The sequence below is a fragment of the Dama dama genome, chromosome 9 (genome assembly GCF_033118175.1).
Source record: "Dama dama isolate Ldn47 chromosome 9, ASM3311817v1, whole genome shotgun sequence".
In the NCBI taxonomy this organism is placed as follows: domain Eukaryota; kingdom Metazoa; phylum Chordata; class Mammalia; order Artiodactyla; family Cervidae; genus Dama; species Dama dama.
Genome location: NC_083689.1, coordinates 63,566,424 through 63,581,349, shown reverse-complemented (window position 1 = coordinate 63,581,349; position 14,926 = coordinate 63,566,424). Strand labels below are relative to the sequence as shown.

Sequence of the window (14,926 nt, the reverse complement as noted above, 5' to 3'; positions counted from 1 at the left end):
CTCTGAGATGGTTAGAAGCCAAAGTCTCCCTCCGAATCCACAGAATCAGGCTCTGGGGGTGGAGTCTGAACACCTGTATTACAAGCAGCCCCCTACCAGGCCCTGAGGGAGCCGTCCAGATGGGAACCTCTGGTGAAGGCTACACCTCCCCCAGCAGGATGCCCCAAATGCCAGGCTACTGCAGGGCAGCTCTGTATCTACTTTCTGTCCACCGTGTCCAATTCTGCCTCTACCTCCCTCCTCCACAGCAGTGCTGGCTATTGCCTCCAGGTACTATTGCTGCCCTCTCAGGGCCCCAAAATCTATAGCGCTCACACCCCTCTGAGTCCTCCTCGTGAGCTGGATGCCAGTCACATAACACGATGCTCAGAGAAGGCTCTGACTTGTCAGGGGTTAGAAAAAAGGGCTGATGACCTGACTCCCTTTTGGTAGCCAGTCCCCTGCCCACTCTGAACTGAAGGCTTTGTGAAGCTGTCTTCCCCATTTAGCACTTACTTTTTTATTTTATTTTTTTTTTATAGCACTTACTTTTTCAGGAGGTTTCCTATCCTGGCATCTCCTTGGTTCGGGATGACTGTCATATAGGGCACAACCTTCCCAGAGCTATCCTGGCAGCCACATACCCTAGGCACACTCTCTACAGACCTAAGGAGTGATCTTCTGAGAACCCAAATCAGACCATTTCCCATTCAAACCATCCAAAGGGCCCCTCACCACTCTTGGAAGAAAATCCAAACTGTTCCTCTGGCCCACAAAGTGCTACATGATCTGGCCTCCAGAGACTCCTCCCACCTCCCACCTCCCTCCTCCACTCACTAGGCTCCCCTCTCAGGACAGTGGTCACACCCCTTCCCCAGCTCACATGGGGCTCTCGGCCTCCTCTGGCTGCCCCGCTGGGCAGCAGGCTCCTCTCGGCTGCTTTCTATCTCTGATCCTTGTCTAGTTCCTGCAGAGCCGTTGCCACGAGCCATGAAAAAGTTGCTGAGTCGTGTCCAACTCTTTGCAACCCCATGGACTGTATAGTCCATGGGATTCTCTAGGCCAGAATACTGGAGTGGGTAGCCTTTCCCTTCTCCAGGGGATCTTCCCAACCCAGGGATTGAACCCAGGTCTCCCGCATTGCAGGCGGATTCTTTACCAGCTGTTGCCACAGCCATGGTAACTTTATTTCTCAATATGAGAGCACTGAGGAGGAGTGATGTCTTTGCTGCTCACCCTTGTACTCTCCACCACTGATGCAGAGGCCAGCACACAAAAAGGCGTTTACTACTCACTGGTGATGACCACAGCGGCCCAGCGACCTAAAGTGCCAGCTCCAGGATGAGCTGGAGGGATCAGATCCTCTGTGTGGGTAAACTGACATTCACTCCGAGTTCCTCGTCATCCTCTTACCTGGTGGGGGCACACCTTGTAGACTTTGCCCCCTGTGAGATGAGGTGGGGGCTGTCGAGCTCTGGCTCCATTCTGAACAGATTCGTAGAGGGCCAACAAGGAGAAGCAGAGCTGCTCCTAAGCAGAAGGAGCAGCTTGGTTAAATGGTGGTAAATGCTCAGGGGCCAGGATTGGTCCACAGCAACTAATGCTCGCTCAGGGAGAATGAATCAACTGGTAAGGCCAGAGCGGGCCTTGAGGCCTCACCAGCTCAACGTCCTGTACCTAAAGGTACTGATAGGAACACCGAGGCCCTGAAAGGACCAGGTCACAGAGACAGCCACACTGCTCAAGCTGCCAGGCTCTGAGGCCTGGGTTCTCCTACTACTTTTAACAGGGCAGAGAAGGGATCAAAGAGGAGCCAACATTTGGATCTGAACTTAGCACATAGGATTTTTAAGTGTGAAATACATAATATATGGGTACAATATGCATACACGCATACTCACTCTATGAATGCTACAGCACTTCTTTTCTAAGAGCCTAGAGAGGTGATAACCAGACACTGCAAACATCATGAGGCTGGTATTTTGGTTGTTGTCACTTTGCAAATGAGGAAAATGAGGCTCAGTTTATCCAAGGTCACACACAGTCAGCGGGAGAGCCTGGATTCTTGAACCCGAGTATGGACCCACTACCTTCAACAGAGGAACTGCCTGGATGCAAAGGCCTCACATGCACGGCCTGACCTGGCTGCTGGCTATCTCCCAGGCTCCCCTGCCCGCCAGCACCCTCTGCCCCAAACAAGTACCCAGTCACGGGGATTTGTATCCCTGGCCAGAAAAATTGCCCACCAGAAAGTCCCCGTCCCCAGCACCGCCCTGAGACCCACCTTGGAGTCTTCTGCCCCAAAGGGGATGCCACACTGCCTCAGCAGGCACTGCAGCTCCTCCTCGCTGTAGGAGCCGATCTCCTCAAGCTTACACGCGCCCTCCTGGAGCAGCCGCACCAAGGCACTGCCGTTGCCTGCAAGAGATGACCAGCTGATGGGAGGCGCTGCTGCAGCCACCGAACACCCTAGGAAGTCCCTCACACGTGCGGATGGACAAGCGGGGGGCCCAGTCCACAGTCGAGCAGGCTCTGCCCCAAGCAAAGCCTGGCGGCTGAGAGAGGGGAACTCAAGGCAGGCCTCAGGGTGTTCTACAGACACACGAGGTCTCGCAACTGGCCTTCTGCTTCTGAAGATCTAGGAGAGATATCCAGCAGAGCACTGGTGCAGAGAGCCCCCAAAACGGGTTGGCTTTGAACCCTTTAAGGTTTTTCAAAACCATGATCACAGATGCCTACCACACCGCAGCAGCTCTCATTTTAAAAATACTCTTGATATGCTACATTCCTGAACCTGCTGATCAACAGAACTATGTGGGGGCCTTACTTATAAAATCAATTTAGCAGGCCATAGCAGAGTCGGACACAACTGAAGTGACTTAGCAGCAGCAGCAGCCAGGATTTTAAAAATGAAATAAAACAGCATTTGTTAAGGAAAAGGACGGTTTTATGAAAGTTGTTACTTACAGACACATACACATGTGCTACTTAAATGAGCAGCACACTGGGTAACAATGTAGAACCTACTGCTCCCTGTGAGTGGCAGTTAAACAAGAAATTCAGCTAACAGCTCACTTAACCATCACAACAACTTAGGTGGTGGGGAGCAGTATCATGCCCCTCTGTAAACAACACAACAGAGGATAGGGCAATGAAGAGATGTGGCAGAGGCCACATGGCTACTAAGTGGCACAGCTAGGAATCAAACTCAGGTTGTCGGAAACCAACATTCTCAAAGGAGCACCTGAGGGCTTCTCAACATATAAGCACAGAGCACCTGCAAAACCGCCTGAAAGACCTGCTGAGCAAGCCTGCCTCCCCCACATCTGTCTGTGAGAATCTCTGGGCTGGAGCCCTGTCCCCAGCGTTTTTCACAGGGTTCCCACTGTTCAGTGCAGGGCATGCCAGAAGTCTGACAAGTTCTGTGGGTCAGTCCTAGACAACGTGGCTGACAGCTCTTCAAAACCCTGACTCTCCAGGGGATTTTGTCACAGGTTGTCACTATCTTTCCAGAAAGCTCTCTGGGTGGCCTTGGCCGCCTCTTTACCACTCATGTTGTCTGGCTACAAACAATGTTCCAGACTCCACAGGACCGTGCCCTGACCCCAGTCACCAGCAGGTGGCCTCACCAGGTACTGGCTGCATGTCCAGGCTCTTGTCTTTCTCGGTGTTGACGACCACAGCTCCTCTCATGAGTGGTGGGAAGAAGGGGGCAATGACGGAGGCGTCAAACCTGGTGATGGGGATGCTGGCGGGGAAGGCCACCTGCTCAATCACCTCTGTCTCCATTGTGGCCCAGAAGTCCTCCACATTGACCTCACTAGATGCCAGGAAGTCAGGCCAGGTGAACTAAAAGGTCAAACAGAAACAATCAAAACACACGAGTCACAGAACATCAGCAACACAACACGTAACAGCCTACCTCTCTCTCAACACAGGCTGAGTAGGGGGAGGGAGATTGAGAGCTGTGTCCTGCTGGGATACCCCCAAATTTAACATCTCAGTGCCTCGCCTCACTGCTCCCTCCCACATCACTGTATTCCCCAAGACCTAAGTTCCTTCTGCATCTCTGTCTTTATTCCCGTCATTTTCACTGCCTCGCCAGGAGAGGTCAGCTACCACAGCCTGTCATGTGCCAGACACTGGCCAGACACTGGCTAATTAACTACTACTATACAAGCCAGAGGGGGCCTGAGGTAAGACCAGACCACCAGAGTGAGGGACAGAAGGAGAATGTGAGCAAAGATCTAGTGCCAAACCCTTAATCCCTATGCCTGGCTTGCAGGAATCATGAGAGTAAAATTTAGCGGCACTCTGCCCACTTTCAAGGCCCTGTTGTTTCCTCCCTGCTCACGAAGGTCCTCCCGACATGCAGTGATCTCTACGTGCAGCACGTACCATCCACTGTAGACATCTAACCTTGTGCTATTCAATTCTCCTTCTTGTGAGCCCTGTGATGCGACCCTTAAAGTAAGACCCTGATCCTAGTACCTCATCAGATTCATTTGTGTTCGTCAGCAATGCTGTTACCCAGGCTCCATCTCAACCTGGATGAACTAAATCCCTAAGTTTGCTTTTTTAAAAGTGTCCCTAGGTGAGTGGTTGTTGGTGTGAGCCCTGGATCACAGGCAAGAGTACCACATGGGAACTTGTTGAAAATGCAAAATGCTCGGCCCACTCCCCATGCACTGAATCAAAAATCCTGGGGGTGGGACCAGCAAGCCTCACACCAGAAAGTTTGCAAACCGCTGTCCAATGTAATTCTTATGACCACGAAATCAGAACCACTGCTCCACATGTAGATGGTCCAGATGTTTTTCCTCTACACAGTCCCCGAGGGGAGGGGCCAACTCTACAAACTCCTCATGGACAACTGCGTATTTGTTTTATACCTTCCTGTTTTAGTTCACAGACTTTAGAACACCCCCATCCGATTCTCCTCATATGCACTATCCAACTTTGCATCCCACACACAAAAGGGAGAAAACTAAGTCCTAGTCTCTAAACACCCAGAAACCCTGAAAAGAAGAGACATGCATATGGAAAGTGAAGGCAGCACTACTCCATTCTACGAGGAAAGAGCTTTGATCAGGACAGGGCAGGTGCCAAGGAGGACTAGGACACATGAGATTTGCAGGGAGGTGGGCTTCTCTCTATTCTGGAGAACAAAAAGTCAAGCAGTCTGTGACCAGATGTGTTTCAAAAACTGGAGCTCAGGGTCCCAGGAGGTACTGGTGAATACGGCTGTGCTTAAGACCTCAGACTCTACAGTTAAGGAGCGAGACCAAGGCCAGATCTCAGCACCACCCCTTCCCGGCTGGATGAGCTTGGAAGGGCTTCAGTCCCTTCATCTACAAAAATCTCACCGGGTTGAGAAGTCAGTCAGAAAGTAAAGCATTGAGTACAGAGTAAGAACCTGACATATGCAATAAAATGCTCAATAAATCATAGCTGCATTACTATTAACATTTCCACAAGACAAGCAGATTTGAATGAGTCTGGAAAGAGCCTTTTTCGTGATAATAATACAAAAGCAGTTCATTTTACCCACAAGGGACACTCAGAAGGCTCCAGTTGGTATTATGCCAGTTTTCATACATCTCATTATGCACCACCCTCTTAAAGATAGAACTGTTTGATCAGTATACATACTTTTTTTTTTAATTGAGAAGAAAAAGAGGAATATGCCTTAAATCACTAATACACTCAGCTGGTCAGGCCAAAACACACCAGAGCTTTTCTTCAGAGGTCCTGAACCATGCCCCAGTGGAGTGAGCTACACATCTAGTGTGTGAAGACTCACATGAGAGTTCAGAGATGGAGAGTCTGCACCCCTGTAACTACTAGCATACTCACTGGGCACCCCAAACCCTATGCAGGCAGACCAGCCCTCTCAGCATGATGACAGGGAAAGCGTTCATCTGTGGGATTTTTTTAAAAAATTCCCAACACTAGGTTAAAGAATTTTCTCTTTATCAGTCTCAATTTGCAACAAGTTTTATCACAAATGGGTGTTGAATAAAACTGAAAGCCTTTTTAAGACATCCAGTGAAATAATCATATGAGTTTTCTCCTCTAAACTGTTAAGTATTCAACTATATTAGTATATTTTCTAATGTTGACATAATCCTCCTTTCCTGGGATAAACTTAAGTCATGAGTTTACATGTTGTTAGATTTGTACTCATTACTAATTATTAGATTTGCTATTATCTTATTCAGGACTTTGGTACTGATATTCATGTGTACCATCAGCCCAAATTTTCATCTGATATTAAATGTTTGGTTTTGTTTTCAGTTATATGGCCTTATGTCTTACCAAAATAAATCTACTTTTGCAATTCTTCTATGACTAGAATCTTATTTCTTGGATATTTGTTAAAATTAATATATTAAGCCATTTGAATTTGTTTTTATCTCTGTGTGACATTTTTCAGTTAAGAACCTAAGTCAGGTCTTCCCTAGGTGGGCATGGTGGTAAAAACTCTTGCCTGCCTGCCAACGCAGGGGAGACAGGTTCAATCTATGATCTGGGAAGATTCCACATGCTGCCAAGTAACTAAGCCCGTGTGCCACACTATGGTGCCTGTGCTCTCGAGCCCGGGAGCTGCAACCACTGAGCTCACATGCCCCAGAGGCTGCTCTGCAACAAGAGGTGTGACCTGTCCTCAGTCACTCAGTCAAGTCCGACTCATTGCAACCCCACTAGGCTCCTCTGTCCATGGGACTGTCTGGGCAAGAATACTGGAGTGGGTTGCCACTTCCTTCTCCACCCAGGAACTGAACCCGCATCTCTCGAGTCTCCTGCATTGCAGGTAGATTCTCTACCACTGAGCCAGCGGGGAAGCCCACAAGAGAAGTCCCTGCACCACAACTGAAGAGCAGCCCCTGCCGCCACAACCAGAGAAAGAGCCTGCACAGTAACAAAGACCTCGCACAGCCAAAAACACACACACACAATTATGCATACATATATTCAGAGCAGGCCACTCCTTCTCAAAACCCTTCGCTGGCTCTCCATTTCACTCAGTAAAAGTCCTTACAACAGCCTGGGCCACCCAAAGCCTCTTAAAGCTCACATATCCCACCACTCTCTCCCCTGCTCACAAAGAGCCAGCACATTGGCCTCCTTCCTCAACCATGCCCAGCAAGCCCACTTCCGACTCCGCTCCTGCTGCTCCCTCTGCCTGAAAATTTCCCCTGCTGAAATCTACATGGGCTTCAGAGCTCTATTCTGATGCCCCTCTGTCAGAGAGGACTTCCCCAACCACCCTCTATAAAGCAAGAATCCCTTCTTCCTGCCACACTGCTCTCATCTCCTACTGTGCCTTATTGTTACTGTGTTACTTTTAATGAATATGTATATTAATAGTATATCAATATAATATATACAATTATTAATGTTTGTTTCCTATCTGTTTCCTCAAATCAGAAAGTGAGCTCCATAAGCACAGAAACTCCATGGGTTTAACTGCCATTTCCCAAATGTCTAAAAAGTGCACCTGCTGCTGCTGCTAAGTCGCTTCAGTCGTGTCCGACTCTGTGTAACTCCACAGATGGCAGCCCACCAGGCTCCCCCATCCCTGGGATTCTCCAGGCAAGAAACACTGAAGTAGGTTGCCATTTTTCTCCAATGCATGAAAGTAAAAAGTGAAAGTGAAGTTGCTCAGTTGTGTCCGAATTTCAGCAACCCCATGGACTACAGCCCACCAGGCTCCTCCGTCCATGGTATTTTCCAGGCAAGAGTACTGGAGTGGGTTGCCAATGCCTTCTCCAAAAAAGTGCACCCAGTTCATGTTTAATAAATTAGTTGAATAAGTAACAAATGCCCCCTTTTCCATCCAGCCTTCCTTAGATGAAAACCTGGGCAGTGGCGGGAAAAGGCTCCTCGCCTCACTCAGGAAAGAATCAGAGCCATCTGCTCCTGGGACCTCATGCAGGAAGGTGGCTGCCAGTGTGAGGAGGTGTCTAAAAGTGACCTGTGGTGACCAAGAGGCACTTACCTCCACACTCTTTAGTGCCAGCACATTGTTTTCACTCCTCTGGGCAACTTCCACTTTGGGGGCCACTCCACAGATGCCACAGATCATGTCATTGTAGTCTCGGACAGTGAGGCACTCGAAAGCCCAGTAGCCATTGCACAGCAGCTCCTGCAACTGGCTCAGCTCCTCCGAGGTAAGAGTCTTCTCTGGAAGGAAAGCAAGAGCTCTGAGAAGTTCACAGAAAAAGATCTGGAGGTCACTGGGGATGAACAATGGCCAGGAGGAATAACAATTCTGTAAGAATACTTCTCTCCTAGGAACATCTAAGACTATTAACCACCGGAGGGTCAAGCACCTGGGCTTTTAGGTGTTCAGGTAGCAACCCAAAGGGCAACTGCCATCAGAGTACTGATGGGTGTACCCAGCACCCACTGGGACCCAGACGCTGTGCTGAGAGCTTTGAACACATTCTCTCATTTAACTCACATCCTTAGGAACCAAGAGCTGTGATTATCTTCACTGTGTAACTTAAAAAACTGAGATATAAAGAATAACTTACTGAAACCCACAATGCCACTAAGTAGCAGAGGCCAGGGTCAAACACAGACCCTAGGACCTTGGCTCTACTCCATCTGACCTCATAGCAAGGAAGGGACAGGGGGCTGGATTCTATAGGAATGAATGGAAAAGTGTAAACAGAAAGAAATGAGGGAAGCAAGGGGAAAAATAATTTCAATAATAAAGAGTATGGTGCCCATGCTTAGGTCTCAGTGTGAGCTTTGGAAATGGGGGAAGATCTCCAGAAGCTGTGTATTCAGAGTGAACTTGATTAGCATGTACTAAGGCCAAGTCTACCTATGACCAAAGAATGAGCTTCTATAAAGTCCATTCAATCTTGTGTTGAAGGCTGCTGGACCCGTGGAAAGACTCAAGTTTTCCAAAGTTAGTTCAGCATTTGTAAAACTCAAAAGGAGGAGTGTGTTAGGAAGCCAATGTCTCCTTTTCAAAATATCAGACTCTCCTCCAGGTAATTTTTTCAACAAAAGTCCATCACTGAAAATCCCCAGGGAGCCTAGGACTAACCTTGGAAAAAGGGAGGAAGCCAACCTTTACCTGTCTGCTCCTGCACTGACTTCAGGAGAGTGCTGACGGACACTCTGGGGTCCTCCCCCAGCTTGATCTGGTTTCGGATTGCAAACAGCAAGTCCAGGCTCACTAGTAGCTTATTTCCCACATTAAAGAGACCTGCAGATTAAAAAGTGACAACAGAGAAACTCACTGTTAACAACATCCATGATGGCAAAACACTGGATACTAACTAGGTGCCCATCAATGGAGAACATTAAAAAAATAAACCACGGTACATTCACATAATGCAAAACTAGAGGTCACCTGCAAGTTGGTAACCTACAAGCAGCTATGAAGGAAGCTGTTTAACTGGATTCCATTGTACCCAGACCACAGAGCAGCCTTCGCAGCATGCAGGAGTTGCTCAAAAAAATTGTATGGAAGATGGCAGAGTAGAAGACGTGGGCTCACCTCTTCTTATGAAGACACCAAAATCCCAACTAACTGCCAAAAAACCATCAACAAAGAAATGTTGAAACCTACCAAAAAAGATATCCAACATCCAAAGACAAAGCAGACACAACAAGATGGCAGAGGGGAGCAACTACTATAAAATCAAATCCCAAACCCATCATGTCGACCCACAAATTGGAAAATAACTATCGCAGAGGTTCTCCCACAGGAATGAAAGTACTGAGCCCCACGTCAGGTTCCCCAGCCTGGAGGTCTGGCAATGAGAGGAGCAGCCCCAGGAGCACCTGGCTTTGAAGGTAGTGGGGATTGATGGCAGGAATTCCATAGGAGTGGGGTAACAGAAACTATTCTTATAGGGCTCACACAAGGTCCTGTGTGCATCAGGGCCAAGGGAAAAAGTAGTGACCTTGTAAGATCCTAGAGGGGCTTCCCTGGTGGCTCAGACAGTAAAGAATCTGACTGCAACGCTAGAGACCCAGGTTTGATCCCTGGGTCGGAAAGATCCCCTAGAGAAGGGAATGGCTACCCACTCCAATATTCTTGCCTGACAAAATCCCCTGGACAGAGCCGCCTGGCAGTCTACAGTCAAGGCTGTGTACTGTCACCCTGCTTATTTAACTTACATGCAGAGTGCATCATATGTATGTACTCTGCCCAGCCTGAAATGCTGGGCTGGATAAAGCACAGGCTGGAATCAAGACTGCTGGGAGAAATATCAATAACCTCAGATATGCAGATGATACCACTCTTATGGCAGAAAGCAAAGAGGAACTAAAGAGCCTCTTGATGAAAGTGAAAGAGGAGAGTGAAAAAGCTGGCTTAGCACTCAACATTCAAAAACAAAGATCATGGCATCTGGGTCCATCATTTCATGGCAAATAGATGGGGAAAAGTAGAAACAGCAACAGATTTCATTTTTGTGGGCTCCAGAATCACCGTGGATGGTGATGGCAGGCACAAAATTAAAAGATGCTTGCTCCTTAGGAGGAAAGTGTCAAACCTAGACAGCATATTAAAAAACAGACACATCACTTTGCCAACAAAGGTTCCTATAGTCAAAGCTATGGTTTTTCCAGTAGTCATGTATGGATGTGAGAGTTGGACTATAAAGAAAGCTGAGTGCTGAAGAATTGAAGCTTTCAAACTGTGGTGCTAGAGAAGACTCTTGAGAGTGTCCCCTGGACAGCAAGGAGATCAAACCAGTCAATCCTAAAGTCCTGATACTCACTGGAAGGACTAATGCTGAAGCTCCAATACTTTGGCCACCTGATGCAAAGAGCTGACACAATAGAAAAGACCCTGATGCTGGGAAAGATTGAGGGCAGGAGGAGAAGGGTGTGACAGAGGATGAGATGGATGGATGGCATCACTGACTCAATGGACTTGAGTTTGAGCAAACTCAGGGAGACAGTGAAGGACACAGAAGTCTGTGGTGCTGCATTTCATGCAGGTCGCAGAGAGAGTCAGATACAACTTAGCAACTAAACAACAACATGACCCAGCAGTCCCAGTCCCAGGCATGTTGTTGTTGTAGCGAAGAGGCTCTTTAGTTCCTCTTCACTTTCTGCCATAAGGGTGGTGTCATTTGTGTATCTGACATTATTGCTATTTTTCCCAGCAATCTTGATCCCAGCTTGTGATTCATCCGACCCAGCATTTCACATAATATACTCTGCATGTAAGTTCAACAACAACAATATACCTAGGCATATATCCAGAGAAAAACATGATCCAAAAGGATACGTGCACTCCAATGTTCACTGCAGCACTGTTTATAACAGCCAAGACATGGAAGCAACCTAAATGTACATCAACAGATGAATGAAGAAGATGTGGTACATATATACAATGGAATACTACTAAGCCATTGAAAAGAATGAACTAGGACCTTCTTGGTAGTCCAGTGGGTGAGAATTTGCTTGTCAAGACTGGAGACACAAGTTTAATCTCTGGTCTGAGAAGATTCCACGTGCCACAGGGCAACTAAGCCCTCGTGTCACAACTACCGAACCTTGCGTGCCCCAGAGCCCATGCCCCACAACAAAAGAAGCCACCACAAGGAGATGCCTGAACACAACAAAGAGTGGCACCACTCACTGCAACTAGAGAAAGCCCACGTGCAGTGACAAAGACCATTGTGGCCAAAAAAACCCCAAAAAGCCCCCAAAATATGCCATTTGCAGCAACATGGATGGACCTGAAGATTATCATGTATGTGAAGTAAGCCAGACAAAAAAAGGTAAATGTCAAGATATTGCTTATATGTGGAATAAAAAAAGTGTTAAAAATGAACTTATTAATACAAAACAGAAACAGACTCGGAGACTTACAAAACAAACTTATGGTTATTACCAAAGAGGAAAGAAGTGAGGGGAGGGATAAAGAGGGAATTTTGGATTGACAGATACCCACTACTATATTTAAAATATATAACCGGGGACTTCCCTGGTGGTCCAGTGGTTAAGAATCTGCCTTGCAGTGCTGGGGCCATGAGTTCAATCCCTGGTTGGGGAGCTAGGATCCAACGTGGCATGTAATAACTAAGCCCACGTGCCACACTACAGAGAGCCCACATGCCACAACCACTGAACTCTGCCACGACTGGAGTCCACACGCCACAGTGAAAGATCCCACCTACAACAATGAAGATGCCACAGGCCACAAGTAAGACTCCACGCAGCCAAGAAATACACATTTTTGGAAAAAATACAATAGATAACCAATATGCACCTACTGACAGCACAGGGAACTCTGCTCAATATTCATGATAACCTAAATGGAAGAAGAACTGATACATGCATATGCGTAACTGAATCACGCTGCTATACACCCGGAACTAACACAACATTTTTAATCACCTATTTGCTGCTGTTTAGTTGCCGAGCCATGCCCGACTCTCCCGACCCATAGTCTGTAGCCTGCCAGGCTCCTCTGCCCATCGGATTTCCCAGGCAAGAATACTGGAGTGGGTTGCCATTTCCTTCTCCAGACAACCTTCCAGACCCAGGTATGGAACCTGTGCCTCCTGCATTGGCAAACTGTATTCCAATATAAAATAAAAATTAAAAACAAACAAACAAGAAATCTTTACGAATAAAGTAAGTCTAAACGCTGTGACATGAAGTTTTCCACAATACATTGTTATGTGAAAAGAACTAATAAAATACATGTCAGGGTTTTTTCCTTTTTAATAAAAAATGAAATATCGCCTTACCACCCAATTCAGTCCTTATCACCAAAAGGATTACCATTCCTCCACCTCTCACAGTTATACCATGAGGAAAGGCCAGGAGCATCCTTTAGCCCAGGGATGTACAGGGAATATAAAAAAGGCTAATAACATCACCCCTATGTCAAATCCTGGGATCAAAGACCCAGAAGAATTTAAATGCAGCTATTTAAAATGAATAAAAGAGGGTGGTTTTACATGTGCACAAAATGAACAAAAGCAAATTTTGGCATATGATTCCCAATAATGAACAGTATAGAGGAGTGGGGAAGACCTTTTTAAACATGATACCAAAGGCTGAGACTACAAATGAGAGGGTCCAAGTTCTGATCACATAAAAATTTAAACAAGGGGGAAAAAAAAAAACCATACACACAAAAACCCAACTCTCATGTCCAAAAAAAATCAAATTTAAAAGATAACTAATAAACTGGTGAAAAACTCCATCAACAAAACAATCCCAAAGAGTGAAAATGTTTACAAAAGAAATTCATGAAACAGACTGAAAAACACAGAAAACATATAATCTTCCCAGCTGTCAAAGAAATACAACAGGAGGAGAGTGACCAAGATGGTGGAACAGTAGGGCATGGAGCTCACCTCCTCCTACAAATAATCAAAAATACATCTAAAGATGGAACAATTCATACAGAACATCTAAACACTGCAGAAGATCTGAGACTTCCAAAAGGGCAAGAAAATCTCCAAATAACCAGGGAGAACAAAAGGGCGGGGGGTGGGGAGGTATGGGGGAAAGGAGGGCAATCAGGATGTGACCTGTGCCCCAGGGAGGGAAATGAGAGACAGGAAAGGTTCCAGCACCTTGTGAAGCCCCAGCACTGGTGGGGAAACCAGCCTGGAACCAAGAGTAGCTTAGACGCCTCAGGGGGAAAGCACAACAGTCAGTGTGAGGAAGGCAAATCGGAGACACTCTGCACAGGTGGTCAGTATGGCCTCCCTGCACTCTCCTGCCTGAGATGCCAACCCACCTGTGCAGGCAGTGGGTGCGTGCTGAAGCTCGGACTTTGGAGATCACACCTGGGAAGAAGACCGGGGTTGGCTGCATGGAGACAGTCTGAAGGGGCTGGAGTGTGGTGACTGACTGTGTACGTCAAAGAAGCCTGGGTCTCCCAGTGAGACGAGAGACCACTGTTGGGGGGTATACAAGGAAAGGGGCAGGAGACCACAGGGGTGCTTCTTTCCCCACACATGTTCTCAGTCAACAGGACACTATCTATACAAGCTCCAGGAGCCAACATGAGCTGCCGCTGCCATCACAAGCTCCAGAGGTATGTGCAGGCCACCCCTACTGCTAAGACATGCACGAGCAAGCACCAATCACTGCCCCCGCCGCTAGCATGCGGCCCCAGGAGCACAGGTAGGCCACTATACCTTCATACTCCCTATCATAAGGATGACGGCAAGCATGGGCTAAGCAAAGAGGTAACAAGCATCCAAACTAAAAGCAACAAAAATATTAAACCCATACAAGCTTATACAAGGATGCTCCCACATATAGTGTTCCAAGACTATGGTAGATAATTGTTTCTCCTAAACTCATACAGTAAGAGAAATGTTAAGTAAAATGAACAAGCATAGGAACCATTCCCAGTTAAAAGACCAAGAGAATTCCCTTGAAGGAACAAACAATAAAAGATGTTTTCAATCTGAAGTTGAGTTCAAAAAAGTAGTAATAAAAATTCTGAAGGAATTAACAGAAAGGCCATCAACAGAAACACAGATTACTGTAAAAAGGAACTAGAAACTATAAGGAGTAGCCAAGAAAAGTTAGAAAATTCATTTGCTGAGACAAAAGATGAGCTAAAGGCAATGAACAGCAGAATAATGCAGAAGAATGAGTAAGTGATCTGGAAGACAGAATAATGGAAATCATCCAATCAGAACAGGAGACAGAAGGTGAAATCAAAAATGATAGCAATATAAGAGACCTATGGGATAACCTAAAGCATGCCTGTCTATGCATAATAGGGACTGCAGAAGGAAAAAGATCAAAAATATATTTGAATAAATTATGGTTAAAAACCTTCCAAACCTAAAGAAGGAAACAGATAAACAGATACAAGAAGCAGAAGGTCCCAAACAAGATGAACCCAAACATACCTATGCCAAGACAATAAAAATGGCAGGGAAGGAAGAGACATGGGTGTGCCTATGACTGATTCGGCTACTATGAA

At 46.7% G+C, this 14,926-nt stretch overlaps 1 protein-coding gene across 2 annotated transcripts in view; it reads right to left on the bottom strand.

Moving 5' to 3' along the window:
- Positions 1-14,926, bottom strand: part of HMGXB3 (HMG-box containing 3) — a 61,267-nt gene that overhangs the window by 2,648 nt on the left and 43,693 nt on the right. For both annotated transcript variants that reach the window (XM_061151719.1, XM_061151718.1), the window contains exons 14-18: positions 9,074-9,205; positions 7,982-8,166; positions 3,609-3,828; positions 2,264-2,397; positions 1,393-1,509 (exon numbers count right to left, since the gene is read on the bottom strand). In XM_061151719.1, coding sequence (XP_061007702.1) covers positions 1,393-1,509; positions 2,264-2,397; positions 3,609-3,828; positions 7,982-8,166; positions 9,074-9,205 — 788 coding nt within the window. The remainder of the gene's footprint in view (positions 1-1,392; positions 1,510-2,263; positions 2,398-3,608; positions 3,829-7,981; positions 8,167-9,073; positions 9,206-14,926) is intronic.